Source organism: Lissotriton vulgaris, chromosome 5 (genome assembly GCF_964263255.1).
Source record: "Lissotriton vulgaris chromosome 5, aLisVul1.2, whole genome shotgun sequence".
Classification (NCBI taxonomy): Eukaryota; Metazoa; Chordata; class Amphibia; order Caudata; family Salamandridae; genus Lissotriton; species Lissotriton vulgaris.
In genome coordinates, this window is record NC_141693.1 from 323,595,931 (window position 1) to 323,623,288 (window position 27,358).

General features: G+C 43.0%; 1 protein-coding gene across 1 annotated transcript in view; it reads left to right on the plus strand.

The window, feature by feature from the left end:
* Positions 1 to 27,358, plus strand: part of LOC147710814 (histone-lysine N-methyltransferase PRDM16-like) — a 101,392-nt gene that overhangs the window by 41,802 nt on the left and 32,232 nt on the right. The window contains exons 6-9 of the mRNA XM_086921557.1: positions 860 to 2,273; positions 11,869 to 11,956; positions 18,518 to 18,687; positions 20,347 to 20,424. Of these exons, the coding sequence (XP_086777683.1) occupies positions 860 to 2,273; positions 11,869 to 11,956; positions 18,518 to 18,687; positions 20,347 to 20,424 (1,750 nt within the window). The remainder of the gene's footprint in view (positions 1 to 859; positions 2,274 to 11,868; positions 11,957 to 18,517; positions 18,688 to 20,346; positions 20,425 to 27,358) is intronic.

Below are 27,358 nucleotides of genomic sequence, written 5' to 3' on the forward strand. Positions count from 1 at the left end.
GTAGTGAAAAAGAGACAAGTCCCCACTCACCTGTGCTTCTTTTAGGCATCTTGAGCTGAGATTCGGTTGGTCAAATGTCATGCCTGGCATGTGTCTGACTTTGACCCGGTTTAACTACCTTCCCTGGGCATTCGGTTGTTGAGAAATCTCAAATTCCCCAAACAGCAAGTCCACCATATTCAGTGTTTTTTTTCTTCTCTTGTGACACCTCATATGATGACCTCACATCAGTCCACAACAAAACCATTGTGTTGAATAAATCATAAATGTTTTCATTTGCAGTTAGAATGGACTGGTGGAATTCAGTAGGGTTCTGTTGGGGCTGCTGCAGCATTCATGCCAATGCTGTGACAATCCATGGATGGAAGACTACTAGCACACTGAAGCAGCCCCGGGGCTTGTTAACTCTAAATAAATCACTCATAATAGAGTTACTGTACTAGTGAGTTCTTCTTTCTTATTAATGCTCGAGCTAGAAAATGGTAGACTAATAAAAAAAGAATTGTGTTTGGATTTTAAAATATTTAAATGGTACTGCTTTTTCAGTAGAAACAGGTCTCCTGCCACGTTGAATCCAGAAGGCAGGATTCAAGGCTTCCGACAGGGTCTAGAATAACTTAAGACCTTTGTAGACTTACGTCACTTGTAGCCAAAACGGTGGTAAATCGACCCATTCCAAAAGAAAATCCAATGCTGAATTTGCTATTTTCAAAGTTTTCCAATGTTTTATTTAAAATTGTCTTAAAAGTCTTTAATCTAGAAAAGGTACAAAGTATGTAGTTTCACTTGTCTGATTTTGCTGTAAAATCTTTCCTTTTATTTTATATTATTTTTGTTTTGGTTTCTGTTGGTATTCCAGGTGAGGTCTGCCACAAATCGTACACACAGTTCTCCAACCTGTGTCGCCACAAGCGGATGCACGCCGACTGCCGTACCCAGATCAAATGCAAGGACTGCGGGCAGATGTTCAGCACTACCTCCTCCCTCAACAAGCACCGGCGTTTCTGTGAGGGCAAGAACCATTACAATCCGGGGGGCATTTTTTCTGCCGGCTTACCTTTGAACCCTAGCTCCCTGATGGACAAATCCAAATCTTCACCACACCTCAACCACACCAGCCTTGGTTTCGGTGACTACTTTCCTTCGCGGGGGCATCCAGGGAGTATGACCTTCTCCCCTGGTCCTCCCCATTTCCCAGCACTGACTTCAGGATTTCCAGGGATTTTCCCTCCCTCTTTATATCCCCGCCCACCTTTATTGCCCCCCACACAGCTGTTGAAAAGCCCCTTGAACCACAACCAAGATGCCAAACTTCCCAACCCTCTGGGGAACTCGGCATTACCTTTGATGTCTAACATGAACAGCAACAGCCAGGCTGCATCCCTGGAGGAAAAATATGGCAGCAGTCTGGAAAACTCATACATGGAAAAGCTGAAGGCGCGGAGCAGTGACATGTCCGATGGCAGTGACTTTGAGGATGTGAACACGACTACCGGCACAGATCTGGACACCACGACGGGTACAGGGTCTGACTTGGACAGTGACCTGGATAGCGACAGAGATAAAAACAAAGCGAAAAACAAACACACTGAAAACAAGCAGGATGTGGTAAGCAGCTCTGTTTCCTCCAGTTCGAACAACAATATGCCTGACCGACCCTTTTTCTATTCCCAGCATTCCTTTTTCCCACCTCCAGAAGAACAACTTCTGCCCAACATGGGGGCTGCTAATGACTCCATTAAGGCAATTGCTTCAATTGCAGAGAAATACTTTGGTCCAGGTTTTATGGGCATGCAGGAAAAGAAAATGGGTGCCCTGCCTTACCATTCCATGTTCCCCTTTCAGTTCCTCCCTAACTTCCCCCATTCGCTGTACCCAGCTTTCACGGACCGGACCCTGAATAACAACTTGCTGGTCAAGGCAGAACCAAAGTCACCCAGGGACCATCAGAAAGTTGGTAGCGCCAGCTCTGAGTCCCCCTTTGACCTCACCACCAAACCCAAAGAGGTGAGGACAACCCCAGCACCACTTCCACCCAAGGCTTTGGCGCCCACCTTGCCCACAGGGGAGGAGCAGCCACTGGACCTTAGCATCAGCAACCGGAGCCGGGCCAGCCAGAACGGTGGGCGGGAGTCCCGGAAAAATCACATCTACAGTGACCGCAAATTGATGGCCAACGATGTGCTTCCGAAGATCTCTCATTCTCAGTATCCACAGCAACCATCTCTGCACTATGCGAAACCTTCACCATTCTTCATGGATCCAATTTACAGGTATTAACACACCTTGTTCTAATTAGATGCTGCTACTGGTTGATGTTTTTGTCAATATGAAAAGGGGACTGTGAGCGCAGAGGTGTGATGTCTATCTATATATATATATTTTAATGCTTTTTGGTGGGTTACATAAGAGAGGTGGTCTGTTGGTTGGGGTACCAGGCGAGCCTCTATCGATGGGGACACCATGCTGCAGTCCAGAGTTTTTATTTAACAAGTTGTGGCATTTTACGATTTATTATCTTGATTGCCATCAAATAAATGAATTTGACAAATGTACCAGACTGAAATGTTTTGAGAAACAAAAGTGCAAGACTGAAGCAATGTGCACCTACGGACAAGGAGAGCTTGGAAAATTAACACTTCCACCAATTGATTGTTTATGTTCACTTTCAATGTGCTACTCTTCTTGCATGAGATTGACAATCATCAACGTACTGCAAAGCTGCAAAACAAACAAAACTGAAAAAGTAACAAATAGCTTTGAATCCAAAATAGTGTTTTGTGTCAAAAATAAGTTTGGAATGTTCTTAAATGTATAGATTTTTTTTATGTTACAGTACATGTATTGACTGAAATCTCACGTTAACATGGAACCTAATGCTAAACTGGGCTCAAAACGCACACTTCTTTAAAAGCCCCTCGAGTCTGTAAATGAGCAATCCTATAAAAACGAAAATGTGTGAACAAAGAGAGGAATTTCACCTGTTCTGTTTTGTAAAATGACCTGATTGAAGCATCCGGCAGCTCATCCTATTAAAATGCATGTGTGACCATGTGCATATCCTCTTTCCAGAATAATGACCAGGGACCAGGGCACTTCCTGTCCATTAACAACTGACATAGAGAGCATGTGTAGTGAAGCAGACCCTTAATGTGGCTAGTCATTAGTGCAGGAGATGTGTGCTTCCTGCACATCAATCTTGGCCAGAACTGCGAGTGTGTTGCGTTGGGGATGCCATGGTGTTAGGTAGATGCACAACAGGCACACACTGAGAGCAGTTACATGTGTGGCAGCTACTTCAAAACTAGTGCTTTAAGAATGTACGCGTAACATCGAATCCACTCCGTCCCCACCACTGCGCCTATACCATCCCCCAAAGGAGGAGTAAATGTCACTGATCACATTATTAAAAATAAGAATGCAGTCACAGACCGGCTACAAGTGTGGACTGACCACAAGCAGGCCGCCAGCTCATCATGGTGAAATGGAGGGTTAATGAAAAGCACGTGTGTGGCACAGAAATGGAAATGGAGTTGAGGGGTTTGCCCAGGAGCTGTGCAGATAAAGAAGCATCAAGACAAGGCGGCAGATTTACTAACATTTTGCACTGGGTTTTTATCACAAGAGTAACTCAAAGCCAGGGCAAATTGTTTATTCTGAATTTAGTTTTCAGTGCAAAACTTTTTTTGTGCTGGAAAGTTGCTTGACTTGCATTGCTTTGCGTTACGGGGCGTTCCATGGGCTCAACGAGTGTTCCCATGCAACAACCCATGGGTTTTAATACAAAAAAAAAAAAAAATGATAGTGGCATTAACTCTCCAATCCTTTCCAATTGCATGTGTACTGCACTGAGCGACATAAATCCAAAAGTTTAAAAGTTTGTCTTGGCACATTATTTTGTATTGGAAGGGTACCCTTCCAGTTCAAAACCAATGCTAGACTTCACATACACACCCTTTCGCTATGGAGCAAAGGTGTGTCCAAGACTCTAGGCACCCTGTTTGTGCGCCAGTCCTATGGAGAAAGGGAGACAGTGCTTTCTCCCTCACACATTATGCAGTGCAGCAACTTTGGACGCTGATCTGCGTTGTGTAATTTTTTAGTAAACATACCCCAATGTTTACAACTCTGGACTCTTGATATGTGGTCAGTCATAGAGGAGAAAAAGTGAGGGATTAACTATAATTTCCAGGATTTCCCTTCTAACTCATAGATGCCAACGAGCCATTTGTTATGTTGATGCTCTTTTGCCTGTCCTGACTCTTTGTTAGGCAAAAACAACTTGTATTCTGGGACTTGTGCTTTTGTTTTCCCTTTATAAGTATTTGCCTACACGTCCCAGAAGGCAGTGGGTCACTAGCTTAAAAAATAGGACCAGCAGAAGATGACCTTTGTTGTAAGGAGCTAGTCGGCCTATATGTGCCCCTCAAACTTTGCTTCATTGATTTATGGATTTATGGAAACATGTGACACATGGACATTCTTAAAAGTTGTCTTGCACGAGAAAAACTTCCTCTAATCAATACATAAATCACATAATCCAACTTAACTTCCGGTGGACCTTTGTTCCCCTATGATTATATATCCCTTTGCCAATAAAATTCGGTTGTCATATTGTCTCCGTTTCTCCAAGGTACTTGAATGATTAGTAACAGGGTCATCCCCAGTGCCTCTCTGCTAGAGGTGGACCACTCAATAGTGAACTCAAGATATTTTTCAGACCAGCAGTGTAGCTCTAAAAAGCTACAAGGACTGGGTCAGAGTCAGCTGCACATCCCTCTCCACAGATGTAGAGGCAGCCCTCCTGGTCTTACAGAGGCACCAACTTGCTGGGGGAGAAGTGTACCCTATTGTCTGCTTTTGAGCTCTTGGCTAGCTGTGGAGCACTAGTGATGGCCCTTACTGGCCCCTGTAGTCTACCCTAGGTGAGGACCCATCACTTCTGCCGAAAGACTTAGCGAGGAAACTAGGCATAATGCAAAGCCAAAAAGTGTGGAAACCTGTGGTGCAGCTGTATGAGTGAGCCAAGAGATGATTGGTGCAAACTTGTGTCATCCCCATTAAACAGAATAGGTTTTACCAAGAGTCCATATTGCAGACCCATTTTCACCTCCTGTGCACTAGGCCGCATACGCCAGCATCACAATAATGTCTTCTTATGTTTATCCTCCGCTTATGCGTAGGCACCCCAGGATGCAGCAAAGGGAGTGCAACTAACTGCCTTAAAGGGGCAAAGAGCAGGAATTGTTTTAGAGCTCCGCCAGCTCTGCATCTTTTCCACGATGAATGGTGGAATAATAACTCCAGAAAGCCCTGTGCCAATTTAAACAGTTCTTGAGGAGGAAACAGTGCAGGCCAGGGAACGTCGAGAAGTGAAGGATGGTATCATTAGGCACATACTGACCTCTGCAAATTGTTTCTGGGAGACAAAAAAGGAACAAAATGGCGGCTCCCTGCAAACTCTCGCAAATTCTTCTTTAAATGTGATGATCTAATCATGAGAGCAGGAAGCCTCAGCCTAGTGCTACAAATTACAGTATTGCTCGAACATCTTTGTGTCTCTACCCCAAGGCAGTGACTGGCTGTTATGACTTGCAGAGTGGAATCCATTCACATCATCAGTTAGTGTTAGCTGGGCACACAGTTCGACCCCCACTATCAGTCGCACGCCACCATATTACCCCTTACCAGAGGCATCATTATGTTTTGCTCATTATTTGGAGAGGATATACCGCTCCCTGGGGTATAGTGTTTACCTGGTGTACCAATACTTCCCCATTCTAAATTCTCAGAATTTGCAATATTTTCCATACACAACTACCACAAGCTCCGACCTGACAATTTTTGTAAGTTGTGGGGATATGCGGTATTCCTACTTAAAATGTAATCCTGAGTGGTGTGCAAGCTCCAATTTCCAGTCAAATGAGATTTAGGTCTTTTGTGTATTAATATTCTGGGCGCAATATTTCAGTAAACAGTGAATATTCTGGTGCAATCCGACTGCGCAAAGGTAGATGAAAGTACACAAACCTATTTAGCATTCTTCTGAACTCTGACCGCTTGAAGGGGTTTGCTGTTAAGAGGGCCATTGTAGGTAAACAGATAAACAGACGGACAGATAATCAGATAGTCAAACACAATGCAGATAGGCAGATAGGCGACAGGTAGACAAGAAACAGTTATAAAGTGATTGATAATATCAACAAACCCACACATATGTATATATATATATATATATATATATATATATATATACATATATTTATACAATTTAAAGATGTATACAAACAGAGCGATAAAGAAAATGACAGGGATGTAGAGAGATTTAAATAGAGAAATAAAATTGCAGATTGCAAGAGAGATATAATGGTAGATCGATAGCTAGGCCTATATAACCCCCCTTTCTTTCTCCCTTCCTCTCCTCTGTAGATCGATAGCTAGGCCCAGCCGTGGCCCGTGGAGGGAGTACGGTGGGGCAGGGAGGCGGTGCGGGGGAGGGGCAGGGTGGGGGGTGGTAAACAATGGAATATGGATAATTGCAGGTAAGTAAACAATTTAATAAATAAAACGAATTTCGTGGCGCACCCTGCATTCCAAAATGCGATGCAGGGTGCGCTACGAAGTTCGTTTTATTTATTAAATTGTTTACTTACCTGCAATTATCCATATTCCATTGTTTACCACCCCCCACCCTGCCCCTCCCCCTCAACGCCTCCCTGCCCCACCGGACTCCCTCCACGGGTCGCAGCTGGCTAGGCCAATATAACGCCCCCTTTCTTTCTCCCTTCCTCTCTTCTGTAGATCGTTAGCTAGGTCTATTTCACCCTCCCTTTCTTTCTCCCTCCTCTCCTCTGTAGATTGATAGCTAGTCCTCTAAAACCCCTCCATTCTTTCTCCCTTCCTCTCCTCTTCAGACCTGCAGATAGTCCTATCTAACCCTCTCTTTCTTTCTCCCTTCCTCTCTTCTTTAGAATGATAGATAGGCCTACATAGTCTATGATTTGTCTTCGTCGCCTCCATAGATTGATTGATAGGCCTTTACAACACTCCCTTCTTTCTTACCCTCTTCCTCTCTTCCATGGGCCTATAAAACACTCAATTTCTCTCCCTCTCTTTCTCTCCTCCGTGGATTGATTGATATGCCTGCCCCCTTTCTTTCTCCCTTCGTTTCCTCCCTAATTTCTTTCTCTCTTCCTTTCTTTGTCAAAGTACAGTCAATTAATGCTGATGCTCAGTCTGTACCCAGACTAGCTATCCTACATTTACAAAGCATCTCCCTATAACCAGGAAGCCCTATTTAGGAAACGTAAGTCAAGGCAAACAATGGCAGAGAAGTGCTATTCTAAACTGAATATTTTTCATCAGGGTGATTCCAGGTACTTTTAAACTAGTCCGTGACATCTGAATTAAGTGTGATTCATTTCATTGAAATATTATTTAATTTCATATATTGCTAGTGTCAGCATTGTGGAAGACTGACAATAAATCAGGATGACAATTTAGAGTTCAGGGAGACCTAGTTTGCTACCATCGAAACAGAGAAAGGACAAAGAGAGGATGGCCTCGTAGGTGGAGGACTGAAACGCCTCTTAAACTGTGGGTAGAGTCACAAAGCAGTCTCCTCACTGCCACACTCCAGTAGAATAACAAGATGGAGATGAGGATTGAGGTACATTATATTCATTGAGCCAAACATTTTACGGATATGTTACTATTAATATACGAGTTAGAGATATTTAGGAAATCCACTCCACCTCATAATCGTTTAAGTGTTCATTGAATTATGCTATGAGAAATAAATAATGACAGAACGGGTTTTGTTTTCCAGTTTTGACTTTTAATCATAGTTAAGTTGTGATAGCACTTCGGGCCTCCAATTCAAAAGATGCACGTCATCAGAAAAGGCGTTCTACTGATTGTTTTGAGGAATATAAGTCACAAGACGGAAGTGACGCGCTAGACTGCCTCTGCTCGGAATATCTGATATTTACTCGGCAGCCATTGTGGTGAAGAGGATGGTATGGAGGTGGTGGGAACATTATTTTAGTGCAGGGAAGGTGTATTGTGGACCTGCAAATGGCAGCTGCGTGAACCAATAATGGTTAAGTGTCTAAATTCACACAAAGAGTAAACTCAAGGTTGAGCGAGCAGCCTTATCCACCAAATAGCAAGTCTCGTTTCTGCTCGCCCCAACCCCACCCAGGCAATGAAATGCAGTTTGCTTCCCATTGTCTCGAAGCACTTTATGAGCACAAAGTTCACAGCGATGTGACTTCCAGATAAAGTGAAAACATTCTGTGCTCCTCAAACTACTGTTTAAATAGCTGCAGAAACTAACCACAAAACTCTGTTAGCAATCAGCAACGATTAGGATGTAATCGCAATCAAGCCAGGGCTTTCGGTAATAAAGCTGTCATAACTTCCTGTGCCCAGCCCTGCCTGCTATGTGTTCCTTGGCTGTCCGGACCACACAGCCGACCCGTGGTACAGGCCCTATCAGGGAAAACACAGTAATCTCAAGGTTAACATCCAACGGCCAGGCCTCCATGTTCCACCATGGGGCCTGACATAATGCTGCAACTGCTTGAGAGAAACTGAGAGGTAAGGGCACAGATCTATTGTTTTTAATATAAAATTGAAAAGGGACTTACATCCCGCCTCCTCTCTTTCTTGCCTTCTCATTGGTTCCTGAGCGTGACACTTACCTGTCCTCCATTTCTATTGGTGTAGCATATTTTCCTGCATTTACCAACGCTTGTTCCTCCTCATCTTCTCTTATCAGTTTCCCGCCACTGAAATACTGTTAACATTATCTTTGGTGGAACTATAGTTTCATAAAGTTTTGCCTTTTCTCTTGCAATATATTTATATAAAAATGTATCACCCCAGAGAGATTACGTAATTTGCATAGAATCACAGGATGTTGTGCGGTGCCACCGAGACTCAAACCAGGATCCCCACTTCTCGAGTCAGCCGCCCTGGCCACTGCGCCACATCATCAATGCTTGCTTTCCCATATGGCTGCAATGTGTGTGGAATGTTTTTTTTATTATTGCAAAGAAAGCATTGCACAGGGCGGATCAGGGAGAGGTAGAGAAAGGGAGACAAAATAATCCCTCATGCACAGCAGTGGAAGGTTCTGGTGTCAGCAGTGGAAGAATACAACTCGTCTAGTCGAAAAACAATGAGAATATTTCTTTGGGTGGGACAAGAAAAGGGAGGACAGCCTTCAAATCAGGAGCAGGGAACTAAGATTGAATGCCATTGATTAATATGCCAGAGACAGACACAAAGCTATCTCAAAGTTTACAATACATTCAGTAGCTCTGCTGGTTATAAAATGACAGTCCTGGACTGGTAAATTGGCTCTGCTGCAACCTGGAGTCAGGCAGTAAACCTAACAAAGACACTTTGATAAACAAAGTACCTCATCTCCAGGAGCCTCTGCTATAACGGTAAGCACCCCCTAAAATTACAAAAAGTTTAGGTTGTATGCTGTAGGAGCAATGGCAATGAATGTCACACATTATATTAGGGCCAACTGAGGAAACAAAGTGGTACTCAAAGTCTGTCACTGCAGCCCAAACAAGTACAGTACCCTGAAGACAGCCCAGAGGGGAAACTTTATTTTGTTTTGTGGAACAAACAATATGAGTTGTGCTAGGAACTGCATTTGTTCGCGGTTTTCCGCATCCATGAAAAAACTCAAAGGTTTTCTGGTTCATGATGCTTCAGGGTGGGTTTTGGTGGTTCCTCAGTTCACATGAGCGTAAATAGGATGACATTTCTGCTAACACACAAAATTACAGCCCACCTAAATAGAAGCGGTGAATTCATTACACCAGAAAAAAAAAGCTGGAGACGGTTTTTGTGGTTTATGCATTCTCATTCAATGACCTTTCTTCATGTCCTGAGTAAAAGATGCCTGAAGCATAGAAATATTTACAAAAAGGGGTGGTGAGGGACAAAGTCTCTGAATTAAGCAGAAAGCTCTCACCCAGTCAAGAGATCAGGGCTAGATCCAACACCGTTTTTTAGCTCACTGCACCATCCCAGTTTCAGAACCTGGCTGTATGCAAATTAGTCTGTTCCTGTCCCAGTGCATGATGGCAACAGGGCAAACCAAACTACAAAAGCCAATTCTTACACTGGGAAGGAAACAAGCTCCCGGGGACCGGTTTCTGGCATTACAGCCGTCTTCGGCCCGGTTTGCTTGAATCCTGATGGTGCAATGAGCAAGGGTCTCACATCTGAGAATACCCTTCCACGCTTAGGGTGGACAAAAATATTTACAAAAAGGGGTGGTGAGGGACAGAGTCCCCGTTAGCTTGTCTCCTTTCTGGTGAAGAATTGGCTTGGTAGTTTAGTCTGCCCTGTTCCCATGATGCACTGGGCCAGGGACAGACTGATTTGCATATAGCCAGGTTCTGAACTGGGATGGTGCAGTGAGATAAATAACGGTGATGGATCAAGCCCTGATCTTTGGACTGGGTAAGAGTGGTCTGCTTAATTCAGACACTCTGTTCATCACCACCCCCATTTCTGTATCGTTTTTGGCCACTATAGGTGTGGCAGGGTATACTCAGACATGAGTCCCTTTCTCACTGTACCATCAGGATTCAAGCAAGCCGGGCCGAAGACGGCTGAAATGCCAGAAACCGGTCCCCGGTAGCTTGTCTCCTTTCTGGTGAAGAATTGGCTTGGTAGTTTAGTCTGCCCTGTTCCCATGATGCACTGGGCCAGGGACAGACTGATTTGCATATAGCCAGGTTCTGAACTGGGATGGTGCAGTGAGATAAATAACGGTGATGGATCAAGCCCTGATCTTTGGACTGGGTAAGAGTGGTCTGCTTAATTCAGACACTCTGTTCATCACCACCCCCATTTCTGTATCGTTTTTGGCCACTATAGGTGTGGCAGGGTATACTCAGACATGAGTCCCTTTCTCACTGTACCATCAGGATTCAAGCAAGCTGGGCCAAAGACGGCTGAAATGCCAGAAACCGGTCCCCGGTAGCTTGTCTCCTTTCTGGTGAAGAATTGGCTTGGTAGTTTAGTCTGCCCTGTTCCCATGATGCACTGGGCCAAGGACAGACTGATTTGCATATAGCCAGGTTCTGAACTGGGATGGTGCAGTGAGATAATTAACGGTGATGGATCAAGCCCTGATCTTTGGACTGGGTAAGAGTGGTCTGCTTAATTCAGACACTCTGTTCATCACCACCCCCATTTCTGTATCGTTTTTGGCCACTATAGGTGTGGCAGGGTATACTCAGACATGAGTCCCTTTCTCACTGTACCATCAGGATTCAAGCAAGCCGGGCCGAAGACGGCTGAAATGCCAGAAACCGGTCCCCGGTAGCTTGTCTCCTTTCTGGTGAAGAATTGGCTTGGTATTTTAGTCTGCCCTGTTCCCATGATGCACTGGGCCAGGGACAGACTGATTTGCATATAGCCAGGTTCTGAACTGGGATGGTGCAGTGAGATAAATAACGGTGATGGATCAAGCCCTGATCTTTGGACTGGGTAAGAGTGGTCTGCTTAATTCAGACACTCTGTTCATCACCACCCCCATTTCTGAAGCATAGAAAGGCTGGAAAGAGGTGCAGCCAGACCGTGGCTTGATGGTATGCGTTGACTTGATTTCTGAAGCATGGTTGACAAAGACGATGGTGCTGGGATTCCATCCTATGAGTTTTGAAGTTTATTTACAAATGTTATCTTGTGCAGATCCGTTATTGCTCATCTCTCTGGTCCCTGGGCCCTGCTGGGATCCCTTTGCATGTTTCTTTGCTGTGCCTGTCCTGGTGAGGTATGGATGCTGTGCCTGTCCCTGTGAGGTATGTAACCCTGTGTGTTGTTGTCCAGCAGGGTGGAGAAGCGGAAAGTGATTGACCCTGTGGGTGCACTGAAGGAGAAATATTTACGGCCCTCCCCACTGCTTTTTCATCCTCAGGTAACATTTCTAATATTACCAATGTGCCAATCAATGCTGAGAACTCTCATGGTCTGCTGCTGAATCTCAGCGATCTGGGTAGAGTGTCTGGGTCCTACATCGCTTTCACAAGACTTTCCACATTAATAGTCGATGTCATTAATTGTAATTATGTGTGAGTTAATGTATTTGAAGTATGCATTTGATCATGGGTAGATAGATGACAGTTATTTGTGATAATCAATGAGCATGTTTCTGATGTAAGTGTAAAGAATGTTTAACATATCAGTTAAGGTTGGGTACACTCTGTTTATGCTCACTCAAAAAGTAGATAGGTAAGGGAAATAAGAAACAGGGAGATAAAGCCATTTGCACAGGATCACACAATTCGAATGAGTGGTGAAGCCAAGAATAGTAATGCACATCACCTATTTTCACATCCCACAACATTGCCAATACCCCACATAACTTTCCTATAATACTAAGAGACCCATTAGGAGTCTGGCGGTCAACGGACCGCCAGACCCATGGTGGCGTGGTGGCGGCGGTCTCCCGACCGCTGTATTACAATTTGGAGAGTTGAATTTAAATTTTCTCCCCCGCAGCTGGCCGGGAACCACCGTTCCCTGGTGGTGTTGTGGCAGTCAGGAGGCATATTACGAGTTTCCTCTCCGTCGGCGGTGTCATGCAGGTTCCTACTCCAAGCACACCATAGCGGAGGGGAAACAAAGGGGGCCTTGCATGGCCCCCGGTGACTCCTCTGCATTGGGATGCATGCAGGGGGAGCACAACATGTTCCCCCTCCTGTACATGCATTGCAGTGACAATTTTCTGAGGGACTGCAGTGGGAAAGGTGGGCAAGTGTGAAGCATTGCTGCTTTTGTTACTACTGGGGGCTGATATGGCAGCACTGCTGCAAAACCGGCCCCCAGTAACAAAACTGGCCCCACCAGTGCAAAATCGCCCCCCACTTTTCCAGCATCCAGGGGAAACCCCTGATGCCCACTACAGCCAGTCCGGCTCTGCTAAATAGTGTCTAACTTAGTTTGCACTCATTGCATCTGGCATAGAAGGATGAAATACTGAGTTCATCTTGACGGAGTTAAGATTCTGATCGACCGAGAACCCATAGAACTGTGCAGCAGACACATAAACCCACTGCACTGTCATTCTGCTTTTCAAACAGATTGTTTTGTCTATGTGTTCGAGGTCTCCATCATGTGGCTCGTCAAGTCTCTCAAAATATATTTTCCTGGGAAAACCCCTGCTTAGAATGACTTTTTGTGGAAGAATTATTTACAATTATCACGGTGTAAATTATTCGTAGCTGTATTTTTTTGTAATGGATACAAATTTGCAAGATTTTAACTTGATGCAACTTTTCGATTTTACAATAGGGAGTTTTGTTTTGGGGCTAGAGCAGAACTGGGGAAAGGCAACGCAGACTTCCTGTTATGCACAGCCAAAAAGCAGAAGCAGGCATCCTATATTTAAAGAGACACAAGGCCACATAGAAAAAGAGAATAAAGAAAAGTAATATAAACTATGTGATTCTGTACGCTGTCACTCCACTTTCCAGACTGATTGTATCTTTTTGGATAATTTCAGAGAATCTGGTGATCTCGGATTAAGTTGTTACTCAGACGCATTCCTAAAGAGGGAAGCTTTCAGCATCTCTTAAATATCTGTAAATCCTTATCTCTCTGTCCTTCAGACCCAAACCTGATATCTAGAACTTTCACTGATCTGCTGTCCCCATAGTATTTTCCTAAATTTTGAGAGATCCAGTTTGGCACCTACCCTATATTGTTAAATTTCAGGGTGGAAAATTATTAGAGTGCCATTTGGGTCACTCAGTTGACTGTTGAAAACTGTGTAAAGGCTTTAGCTTCAGAGTGTTACATAGAATGATGCTTAGGTACTGATGTCCGACAGAGGGACCGGCTATGTCCAGCCCTGTCTATCCATGCTTGCTGCAGAATTGAGGCGTCCGTATGACTTTCAGCTCGACTTTGCTCTTACTCAACGATTTCTTCTCACAGGCAACTTTCCCTTACAGTAATTACTTTGTGCCAGTGGTTTTTATTACCTTTGTTTATGTCGGCTCTAGGAAGGCCATTTTATTTAGTACTTTGTCGCATTGTTCCCTTCTGAACGATTTTCCCACCTTGGGTGAATAACTGGCAGGTTTGTGAAAGCTGCTTCCTGGCTACTTTCTCAGCTATACTTAGTACCCCTCATTGTTTCTCATCAGCGCAGCAGTTTGCTTAATAACTTCCCCTCATTTTCCTCCTCCCGAGTCCTCTGTGGTAGGACGGCGACAGACCGGTCCGGAACATCCTGTGTTTGTGTTCTTTAGAATAGTGGGGGTCTCCCTTTGTAAAGGATCTGATATCCATGAGCAGGGAGGAACTCGCAGGACAGGCAAGCCCCAGAAAGACGGTGAGAACTCTGCAGGACGCGGCGCAGACCAGCCGTAGCGGGGGTGCTACCGTGATAATATTGTTCGCTGTTTGCTTTCTTCTCATGCCTCTCTATGCCCACCACACATAGTCGAACCGGTCCTGTTCCTAGCATCCTTCTTAAGGTGACCAGCTTCCCTGATGTGCTACGACAGTCCTGTTTTTTCACCATCAGTTCTGGCAAATATAAGTAAATTTAGCACATTTCATGGGGTTTTTGAGAGGGTCGGCTGAACACGAAGGGAGGCAAATTTGTATGTGTTCCAGTGCTGAATCACTTATTAGCCCCAGCAGGAACAAATTTAGATAACACAGGTGATAAGGTGTCTAAAAGTTATATTTAATTCCATTTCACTTCTCATTGTTGGGGTTTCTATGCACACAAGCGCTCTCAGTTAATTCATTTCGAGGCCATTGGTTCGTGAAAAATTGTAGTCCAACTTCTAGATTTCTGCAATGTGCCAGGCTTTGGTTTTCAGTATTTGGTGACCCTAATCCTACTGCCTAAAGTAACAGAAAGCCTTGGTAAATGTTCTGGGGTCATGGACAAACAGGTGAAATATAAATAGTCTTCTTTTTTATATAGCACCGAATGCTATTTTTAAGAGATCCTAATTTTGACAGAGAAGGGACTAAAGGCACAGTGAGATCAAATGTTTTCTCCAGTGATCGCCCACTTTAGTAAACTGGGAATAGGGGCAGTAATCTGATAAAATTGTATTTCCAGGGGAAGCATTGTCAATCAGGATGAAATGGCTCCAGCAGATTTAAAATTACACACCAAAGAACTTCAAATAAAGATTAAAGAATAAATACAATGATGACGATTTTTACTTGTGATTTTCTTTGCTGAAGTTTAAAGTGTGAATTCCAAAGTGTCGCCATGTGGTATTACTTCCTGTTACCCAGGACTAGTTTTTGTGATCAACCGTTCCCTTTCCCTAGGCTCACTCTGATGCTTATTCCCTGTGAATCATGGCACAACTAAGAGCCCTGCTTCAACGACATGGTAGTTATCCAAAGAAAACATATTATTATTGCAAATCAATATTACATCCCTTGACCATAATTTGTATTTATATCTAGGTTTAGGAATAGAGGTGTTTGCTGCATGAAACAATTGAGTGCACATGCAGTAGACACCACCAAGCTTATGGTTTTCAAATGTATCCCACTAGAAGAACAAACCGAACTAAAATGGAAAAGGGTTTCCTATAAGGGCAGGACCCCTAAAATACAAGTCAATTTGTAGCTGGGGCCCAAGCATATCATCACAGATTTAAAATTAGAATCAGCAAGTCGCAGAATAAAAGACGTAGAACACTGAAGTTGTTTCAAAATTGTTTAGAAGGTGGTACAGTACCAGCATATCATACCTAATTGTTGTCTAACAAAAAACGTTGTGCCTTAAACAATGCCAAAATATTGTCTCATTTGAGCTAATAATAGAAAATCTACACTAAGTGGAGCAATATTTTCAAAAGCGGCAAGTTGGCGAGTGCGACCAATGTGTGGGGTCTCCTAGCGTGATTTTCAGTCACGAGGAGGACACCAGTGCGGGTGGTCGCCGGCGATCGCAACCGTTTGTGGTCAGAAAGCTGCCACTCCAGTAGAAAATCTACTTGAGCTGCAGCAAAATCAACTCGAGAAGCTAGCATGCCGCGTGGTACCATTCACGCTGATTTTTCAGAGCAGAACGAGCTCCTGGCGCTAAATGACAGCACGAGCAGAATGGCATGCCTATTTCCACCCATTTGTGGAATTAAATGGAATCACGCAGAGTTTTTTAGAACTATGCGTAATTCTGCAGAGTGAAACTTCTGCCCAGGCCTAGCTTCTTCCATTGGTAACAATTCCAACTGACAAGTTACAAACTTCTCTTGTATCTGGATGCAGCATATGAGTTTTTGGACTGTATACACTCTGTACCAAAAAAGGGAAACACTTTTTGTTAAATAAAATGCAATATAAGAGACAACTTGACACAATACAACAATAACCAGTTCAAAGATGCAACAGGCATTTTCTGCATAGTATTTCAATTAATGTCCCAAAAATGCATGCACAGGCAACTAAACCTAGCGAAAACGACTTATATTTAATCAACTGGCCTTCGTTTAATCGAGTAGATCCCCTGCTACCACAGGCTTCTGGCAGTAATTCCTGACACTGGCTGGTACTGAAACTTTCACCTCTATAACACGATCTTTTGACAAAGGGTTTGCATTATTTCTGATTGTTTTTGGGTGCCGCACTACCGTGCAGTTTTACTTTACAAACCCAGCAGATTATTTTCACGCATGTATGGCTCTTGCCTCATACAGTTTATTTTGGGTGATTACAGTAGGTTTTTTTCCAGCACTCTTTTCGGAACAATGGTTTGGCTGCCTCTGTCCCTGGAGCCCTTTAATACAGTGTAAACGTGCAAAAGGTCAGCCCTAACGGGACAATAGTACATCTACTTTTGATGTACTGTTTCCTACCGCCTTCCGCTCACTCGCTGTCTCCAACTTGCCTCCCTCAGACTCCCGCCTGTGTCACGTGACTTCCCTCCCACGCTCCCCTTGACGCCGCTGAACGTCGCGAGGCAGTTTAACGGCTCACCGGTTCTGTGCAAGCTTCACTTGGAGCTTACTTAGAGGGACACTTCCAGCATCATTTTCTTACGATTAGAGAACGTTTTCTCTCACTCCTTGACATTCCGGAAATGGCTAAAAAGGAATGCAGAAGTCCAATGTGTTGTCAGAAGGGATGATTAGACGGGGGAGCCACGGGCAAACATGTTCCTACTGTAATTAATTGATTCCGCGCCCTACGTAAGGGCAGTAAGCGCTTTATAAATGCCTCATCTCCATTTAAAAGAGATGAGAATTGTGGTTATCACAACAGAGGGATAGCGACACCTAGTGGCAGATCACAGCATGACTGTGGCGGGTTTCTAAAGGTATCAACTGCTTGGATTCGCACTCGTGCATGCCATTACCGTTACCCTAAGAATGAGGGTGTGGGAACTATTAGCATGGTGAAAGGAAAAAGTCTGCTTTAAGAACGAAGAATCCCATTCTTATTGTCTAAACCACAAGCAGTAAACTCCTTACACCCTCATATGCGTCCTGACTCTGAGGTCACACAGTCTTGTCAGACGTTTGATGTGAGGCCTGGGGCCAAAACTTAATGCTCAGCCATCTGGGTGCTTCTTCCGCTTTGGCCAGGTGAAATAAGCTGCACTGGTCTGGAGAAACCAGGACACATGGCGCCTTCGAGTGGTTTGGCCACACAAGATGCCTCATTGATAATGAAGACAGAAGGCTTGCTAACTATTAAAAATCTTCAATTAAATGTTTGTCAAAGACAGTGGGGCTCTTGAGAGCACGGGGCATTGGGCATAATGATCCCTCATCTATGACATCTCGGATTTAAAAATATGGAAGGGACAAGGTACATCTTGGACTGGGAAGTAAGGACCAGGATGCAAGCTGCAACCAACCTATCACTCCTACGAATACCATGGCTTGTCTTGAAATGTAGAGAATCATTTGAAAGACTACAAATGCCCCTTAATTCATGACAATATAGAGACATTAGCAAAGGTCCTTGGATATTTCGTATAGCCCCTGTGGGCAAAGTGTCTCCCTCTTGTTTGAAGTCCCCTTGTGTCTCATTGCCTTTATACAGCTCAAAGGTGATCAGCATAAGTGACATTTTAGGTGGGTCTGACCAAATTTTGCAGAGTGACCAGCATCTTTTTTTCCTTACGGCACTGCATGCAATGATGACTAAAGTGTAAGGATGTGCAAAGGCCCAGAATCTACCACTAAAAGGTGACCTATAGGATTATATTACGCACATATTCTGTTTTTCAACTTGTGAGTGGAGCTATGTGCATGGTGAGGTACCACAGGGTGCTATTCTTAACCTATTTCATGTGCCGAACGGCTCAGGTGTATTTGAAAGCTAGTTGTGAAAAAGTACTAATAATAATTAGTTTGTGAAATATTTTTCTGCCATTGTTTTCGTTTCAAGAAACAGTAAAGAAAGTTTCGCCCAGACCAATAAAAACTTTGTAAACATTCCTATAAGTGCCACCAAAAAGTTAATTCTTTTGTTTTCCATTCTACAGATGTCAGCAATCGAATCCATGACCGAGAAACTGGAAAGTTTTGCGGCCATGAAAGCTGACTCAGGAAGCGCCCTTCAACCCCTCCCACATCATCCGTTCAACTTCCGATCGCCGCCCCCCACGTTATCAGACTCCATATTACGGAAAGGCAAGGAGCGCTACACCTGCAGGTAAAGAAGTGAGGGGAGTGGGTAAACCTTGAATGTATTTTTCATGTTGGGCTAGACTTTCCCAGTTAGGGGAAAAGAGAATGTGTTAAAATCAGCAAAAATATATATTATACTTTTTTAGATGACTTGCAGGAAATGATTCCATACCTTGAGAAATGTGAAGTTTTTTGGATAGTCAGAAAATTTCAAAAGGACATTAGTGTTAGATGAGAGGCAGTTATATGCCTGATATAACCTCACAGTTGGGAAAGGAGATGCCTGTTCACAGGGGTTTTAATGCTCCAGGAAAAATGCTACTTTGCCCCTCGAGCGCTCCACATTGATAGAAAAAATACATTTTGTGGCTGTTAGCTGTTGGCCTTGGTCTATAACCTTGCACCACCACATTTGCATCCTAAAGCTGTTGCTTTACCATACCTTGGTGAAACAGAGGCACTATCTAGGCTGACATTGTGATGATGTTCCCAAATGTATTTATTCGTCTCAGCGGCATGTGAATCATAATAGTGAAACAGAAGAGTGGGATAATGAAACATTTGAAGTACATTTTGACGACTGACTATACAAACATTTACAGGCACTTGTTAGAAATTATGAATCACTAAATGTTATCATAATGAAAAGATAATACAAAGCATAAGCAACTCATATATTCTGTATTTTATATAAAGAGGTACGAAGCTAAGCAAAAAGAAAGATGGGTAAAGAACATACAAATACCCTTCCCCCATCCCACGCGGTGTTTTAAAGATGCATTCAATGTGACCTAAAACGAGGTTAATTAGTAGCCCATGGGATTAGTCACCGAAAATAGCATTTTTGCAAAAAAAAAGAACCACTATGATACTAAACATTTTGCTCAGTCAAATACATTACAGTTAGGGTCTGAGTTAATATTCCGCGAAGGAAATTTGCATATGGGTAAATAAAGGATCTAATTTAAAAACATGTATATTAGCAATTTACTCAGAAGTTAGTCTGCATTTAATACTGATGGGACCTAATTGCAGTGAAGAGATCTGGCAGATGTGGGCTTCATGACTGGCACAATAACTGTAGGAAAGGGTCTAATTGGTAGCACTGCGACTGTGAAATGGGGGCATGAAGATTACTGGAATGGCTGGCTGGTAGGGACAAAGCTACTGGTTAATTACCTAGCTCATGTAGCTATCATATGTGGTGCATTACCTTTGACATAGAATAAATGCCAGCACAATTACTCTAAAAAGGATATAGTTAGGAGCACAGTAACTGATCCATAGCACTAGTAAACTAGTGTTTGGTGAGCATTGTTTGGCACTACATCTAGGACCAACCTATCTTTTGTTATACATAACAAACTCGTATTAGTACTGTAACGCTGGTCACATTTTATTTAAATGAAAGCAATGCTTTGAATACCTTGTCGTACCTATCCACTTGCCCAAAAATATTGATTACTGCATGTGAAAAAAGCTTCATTTTATTTTAACCAAAACAAATTGTGTATAAATGCCAAATATATCAATAAACAGAGAATATGATAAAAGATACAGATGGAAAAGACTTTAAAAAATGATGTACCATTAAACCGTGAACCATATTTGTATTTTTGAGTCTCCTACCGTTTCCTGGTCCAAGTCAATTATGGCTACTAACTATTGTAATCATTGTTTTTAGGTATTGTGGTAAGATCTTTCCTCGGTCAGCAAATCTCACAAGGCATCTACGAACACACACAGGTGAACAACCATACAGGTAATATTCTTTAAAGGAGGATGTTTCTATATAAAGTGATAGTATGCATTATTCATATTTACTAATACAGAATACGTTAATGTAAATTCACAAGTAGATGAAAGGAATCAAAGTGACGGGGTTCATACCCATACCAATTATTGAAGGATGTATTTATCAACCTCACAAAAGAATTGCCAATCTCAACATAAGGAACCCAAGTCAATGGATCGTGTGCCAGAGGTGGTTGATCCATGTTGGAGGATCATTCCGGAAGCATCCAGTGGGCAGGGCCAAATTCCTCATAGCCTCGAAGGACAACCACACAAAATTCAGATGGCAGTAGTTAAAAGCATTGCAAAGCCAGTAGGTCTGACTTGAGTTTTAAGTCATGACTAAAACTTTTAAAAACCCTACTACAGTGAAAAAGCAAAAGAATGTATCTATGCGATAAATAATTTAATGTCTGATGATTATAAGTATTTTTGCGATTTCAAATTGCCCCTCCTGCATTGAATATAAGCACTACGTGGGAGGTGGAATAATTCAACAAACAGCCTGCAATATGAGGTAAAAAAATAAATACCCTTTTTGAGCCAAGTAGCCAAAGCCCATTCTATGTATATTTTAAATATTCAAAACAATAGGTCAAGCTCACAGCTGTGTTGCTAAGCCAGACCTAGGGAGCATGCAGTCACATGGTGGGATCCATCATCAATGTAGCCCACTCGCTCGGCTTACCATAGATTGGACCATCCATCGAGACCATACAGCAAATGCAAAGTGCTTTCATTTCTTAAATGGCCTTATTAGGGCAAAACGTGTCTAATTGTTTACCTAAGGTGGCACCAGCAGTAGGCTAAGATAGCTTCTATTACCTGCTCTGTGATGGGGCGGAAAGGAAATCAAAATATCATTTGACTGGAATGGCAAAAAATGTTGTGAAATTCTTGAGTCAATGTAATTGTTTTTACATCGAACGAAAAAGTACAAAAGTGCTGGTTATTCAAAGGATTCTATTCTAGCTTTCAAAGTGTACAACATTTCTCCTGCTGTTGCTAGTGTTTCATAGCATTATGTCCAATGGAAACCACTTCACAGAAATCATCTGTATTTAAGCATATCTTGTGCAAGTGTTTATGTATTTCAGGGATGCATTGTGTTTCACCCTGCATTTTGAGGTTGATTTTGGGACGGTTTGTAATTAGGGTCCTGTGAAGTTGCAAAGTCAATGCTATGCAACACTGCATAATTAAAACAAACTTTACTAGTTCTGCGAAGTGCAAATTTAAGAAAAAGGAAATAAATGTCAATGAAACTGAACTCGGTGTCAGGGCCCAGGCTCTCAGAGGCACTTCACGACCCGCATGGGACTCGCAGTCGAGATAACTCTCACCTTTTGAGGTCTGACATTAGCCAAAACCTTTTGATTTTAGTAAAGTTATTTTATATAAGCTTATATAATATACTTATAGGGGATTTTAGTCAGCCACTTCATCCATTGGTCAGTTAACGCGTCATTCCTATTTGTCTTCTGTCACCTACAGCATACAGAATGGGCCAGTTGGTCACCCCACTTCACCCATTGGCTAGCTTCATGCAATTGACAGCATTCTGCTCTTTCACAAGGAATACATCTGCGGACAATGTAGTTCCCTTCAGTGCCAGGGGATATTTCGGCAATGTGTATTTTTGAAACAAAAAAATATTTTTGCTTTCAGCCAATGTATTGTTTTTATATTGGCTATTGCCCTTCAGCTCCCCTAACAATAACGTTTTATAAGAACAATGACTAAACAAGCATTGTAAACGTCTAAAGGTTGGCAATCATAACCAGACATATTGGCTTTGCCAGTGCTTATTTCCAGGTGCGCAGCTGTTCTGCTGCATTCTCCACCCACCGCGGGCTCCTTTCATTAGAGTTTGACTTTTGGTGGTTGAAAAATGGATGATGCGGCAACATTGTCCCACAACCACTCAGGGCTCAGAGCCACTCTGAGTGGTACCAGTGAATACCAGGAGTCAATGACCGTCAGCCTTACATCCCACCCTCCATGGGTGGGATGTGGATCCCAGGTAAAAATGTAGGGCAAAGGTTTCCTGATTTTACCTGACTTCTTGGAAGCAATTCAAACTTTACACACCCCTACTGTGTTGTGTCAAAGTAACATCTGGATTGTAAATCCAACCCAGACCACTCACTACGGTAGGCACGCACTCTTCCTGGCTTTCCACCAGGCTATAGTATTGAATCTGCACCCCTTGAGGTGTTAGAGTGTATCATGATGAACCTAGATGGAGACCAATCCGCTGCCTTGAAGTTGTTACACAGCTCAGCAGCTTTTGAACCTGTGTCTCTTTCTTAGCAGTTAGTGGCTCAGCACTATGCTTGCTCTATTCATTTGTGTCTGTTTTATCGACTCCAGGTCGTACATAATGCTACAGCAAGGCTACTACTGAACATACCCCATCAGCAATCAATTCAGTGGTTAATTTTGTAAAACAGTAAGTGCCGGGGCTCCTGTCAGGAGGCAGTTGTCACCAGCCCATTTTCTCCTGTTAGCGCTGCCTAAACCAGAACCAACTACTAACCATGAGAGTGGGGAGAGGATGTGGCATAATGGGCAGAGCTCCGACTTCAAAGTTTGGATATCAGGTTTGAGTCTTGGCTTTGGCTCAACATCCTGTGATTCTGGGCAAATCACGTAATCTCCCCGTGCCTGCCATAATTGAATGTGTCCTTAACTGGTGCTCATGAAAAGCGCTGATGTTGATGATTATGTGCTGGTGCACAGCACTGAATCCATTACTCCTCACCTGAAGAGGTCGGATTGCCTTATGATACAAAAGGGAATCCATTGTAAATATCTGGGAAAACTTATAGAGCTTTCCACAAGAAAGGTACCAAATAGTTGAGGCAGAGGATTACCCATTATCATCCCAGCAGCGAACTCAGGGTGTCTGATATGCTCCTGCTAGAAATCCCAAAGCAGATGCAGCAAAGAGGATGTTCCTTCTTTTTCCTTGCTTTCAAACTCTTGAATGAGCTGCCTCCCTGTCTTAGAGAAATTCCTTCTGAACTAAGCTGTGGAAATCATTGATAACGTGTCTCTTTCAATATAAATATCACTATTGAAAACCTGACTGTGGCTGTTTCACTCTGCTTAAAACGGACTGTGCTTCACTTATCAAGTGCTGGGATACCCTTGTTGGGCAACTCTTTCACTATATGCCTTTTTATTCAGTCATTTTATCCATTATTCATGGTGGTCTGACCTCTGCATGCCAACATAGGAACTGCAAACCGACAACAACTAGCCATCAAGGTGTTTAAAAGCTTAAAACTCCAGACCACTTAGTAAATCCAATAAAGAAAAGAGGCTTCTAAACTCGAAGTGGATTTGGAAATAAAGATGTATTTGGTTTCCTCTGGTCCCAGAAAACAGGCCATGTGTGTATTTTATGTGTAATAGCATTCTGGACTATGTCTGGGCTATATTGCCATGTAATGGCGCCCAGGGGAGCTGCTGGTATGCTTGCCTAGCACTTTAATTGTCAGTGATTCCTCTTGCTCACTGAGAACTGCCCAACTTCAGGAATAATTATTGTCTGGGAAATCTGCTTTGTAAATGTCTGCTTTATCTGGTGCTCAAGGACATTGGTGGAATAATTGCTGTGGTTTTGCGACCGTCTGTAGTGAACAGTTGCTCTGATTTGCATATGTGTATACGTGACATATATAGCTCGAACGTAGCAACCCAGTGGTGTACAAATCAGAAATGTGCAATTGTGAAGGGGGATGCTGCAAGCAGAACATGAACAACGGCGATAGGGAAGTAGAGGGCTTATTTGTAATGTACTATGACCCACCACTGATGGCTCTGCAAAATGTAGCACTTCATATACTCAAGAATACATTCCTTCATTACAAATGTCAAAATCCATCTGAACACAAAGATCAATATTCTTGCAAAATGTTTCATTACTTGGTGGCAAAATTTATTTTTTGTTTTTTTAGAAAATCTATCTGGTAGTTTATCTTTTGAGCCACACCAGATCTCATTGCCCACAGCGAGTCGAGCATTTGCTGCTATTTGTCCTGCAGGTCACTAATTTGAATCCCAGCATAGCCATTTTGTCCTTCCAGTTTCGAAAACATGAGAACTATTAAATTGAGGAATATTTACACCTGTTATTCATAACATTTAGAAATGGGGACAATTATAAAAATGTGGGTGATTATATGGTGATTTTAGACTTATTGCAAAGGATCACGGCTCTGCCTGTGACAATGAGTGTTTTCCAGCTGGAAATACCTCATTTTAATGCAGAATCAACAATCACAGACCAGAATTGTCCCATTTAGGGCAGGCACATAAAAGCAGTAAAACAGCATGCTTTAAAGTGGTTATTCCCTTTAAACAAAAATCGAAAATGTCCTGTTTTTGTAGCGCATTGAACTGGTGTTGCCCCCAATCGAAGCCCTCATATCTAATTATAATGATTTCCATAAATGCAGTGTGTTGGTGTTGTCATGATATGGTTGCAATGCCTAATACTCTCAATGGAGTAGTCTTGCATTATTTCCGTACTCAGACCTAAGCCTTACTTGAAGAGCAAATGCATTTGCATCTTACTAGAATGAGTAACCTCCCCAATCTGCCTTAATCAAAGCCTTACTTGAAGGACTAAGACCTATTCCCACCTCCACTCGAAGGTGTAACAGTCCACAACTGCCTTACTTAATGCCTTAGTAGGCAGAGCAAGGCGCAATCTCGCCTTAGTCAAAAGGATAACATTCCATGACTGCCACACTGAATTCAGTCTTGAATGGGCAAAGCTGTTCTCATATTACTCAAAGGACTAACCTTCCCCAACTACCTTACTTAAAGCCTAAGAGCAATGTCCATTCCCATCTTACTTAGAGAATAACCTTCCACAAGAGTCTCAGTCAAAGCCTTGCTTGAAGGAGCAACCTTAAACAATTAACCTTTAATAACTGATCTACTCAAAGCCTTATTTAACAGAAATAGACTCATTCTCTCCTTACTGCAAGGAGTAATTGTTCACCATTGCCAGCTGTTATACTTAACTCCTTGCGTGCTCATGACGAGCTCAGCTTGTCTTGAGGCACGGTGGCGCTGTGCTCATCATGACCGCCGCGGCTCTCACACGCGGGGCTAAATCCCCTGCTGTGCTGAGCATTCTAAAGAAACGGGCGTGGTTGTGACGAGCTCAGCTCGTCATGAACACAGCGCCACTGTGCAGCATGACGAGCTGAGCTCGTCACGAGCACCGCGGGATGCCTCTTCCTAATAGCAAAAGTGGCAAACGCTATTTTGTACATGCCAGGACCTATTTTTGTGGTTGCAAACGGGCCGATTTCCTATTTGCGACTCCAAAAAACTGTCGTACATCTGGCCCAAAGTGTGTAACAGATACTTCAGTTGTCTACACATTTAATCTGCTTAGTTAAGTGGATCCCACTAGCATAAGATAAAGACTTCTCAATTGTTTGCCTGTGGTCTGAGTTGTACCTACCAGAAGCTCCCCATTGTTTGTGTTAATCTGTTGTGAGCTGCGGAATACCTTTTTACGGCATTTATCTTCAGAGAAGTCCAAAGTTTGCCCAAGACATCAGGTTCTATGCTTGATTTCCTTGATATCCACATAACAAAATTGCATACAATAACATAGTCAGTAGTGTTGACCTTGTAATCCTACCAGGCTTGACAGGCCAATTATGTGACTCAGGCATTTTCCAGGTAGGCTGCAGGCTAGGGGACTGCTTTCAGAGCAGGCTGGGCAGTCATGACTCGGACATGCCCTTATTCAAGCCGCGGTCTGCAGCAGCATGGGGATGGCTTGAAAAATATTTTAATACTTATTTTAGTTTTTTAGTCTGGTAGTGGGATCCAGGGTTCCCTGTTGAAGACCCTGTTTTAGCAGATGGTAGCCCACATTTTCACTTTTTATTATTTCTTGGAGGCCTCGGCGTTCACCAGACTGGTGCCTTTGATGGTGGTTCTCAATGTCTTGGACAGTAAATTTAGTAAAAGTGGAGGGGCAAGTTTAGACCCATCCATTGTTACAGTTGATACAGTCCTGCATACAAATGTATGATTTGGCATTATGAATATCATGCCTAAATATCGCTGATAAAAATATTATTTTCTAATTATTGTTTATAAAAATATCTCCCCATTGGAGTTAATAATAGAAAATCTACACCCAGTTGAGCCATATTTTTTCTGAGCAATATTTAGTAGATGACATTTATGTCAGTTGATATTTTGATTATATTCTGTTATCTATATTCTGATATACAACTGTAGAGACGTCCATGGGCCCAAGTCAGAGGACCCTCTGTTTTCCATTTTGGGGTTTAGGCAGCTCATTATTTGCCCCCGCACCCAAACCTGGATCCCCATCTCTCATAGTTTAAGCACCAGCCTGTCAAAGGCAGTGGGTTCAAAGACTTCCTGATGAGCGGGATAAGCCTCGTCCTGCTCACCGCATTCCACGGGCCTGCTGAAGTGGAGGCCAATTGACCAGGATCAGTTCTTCAGGGATTGTATAATGAGCACCCACTCCCATCCCCTTCTGATTTATTGATTTCAATATATTTCGCCAAAGGGCAGAGCGGCCTCAACAAAGTGGGGCAGGAAGAGATTTCTAGTGAAGTTTTATCTTTGCAAACAATAATGTTCGCTTCGATTGACTGTGGAGTAATGTGAGCTGTTGTATATGGTAAAAGGTAAAAAAATACACATTTTGGGCCAAATGTACTACGTTTTCTCAGAATGAAGCAATCAAAGTTGCTGCACTGAGTTGTGTGAAAGGGAGAGAGCAGAACAGCACCATTATCCATTAAGATAAGGTGCTGTTTCTCTCCCCATGCACTGGCGCACTTTAGGATGGTTGCGCGAAAACACATACTCCCATACTATTGAGC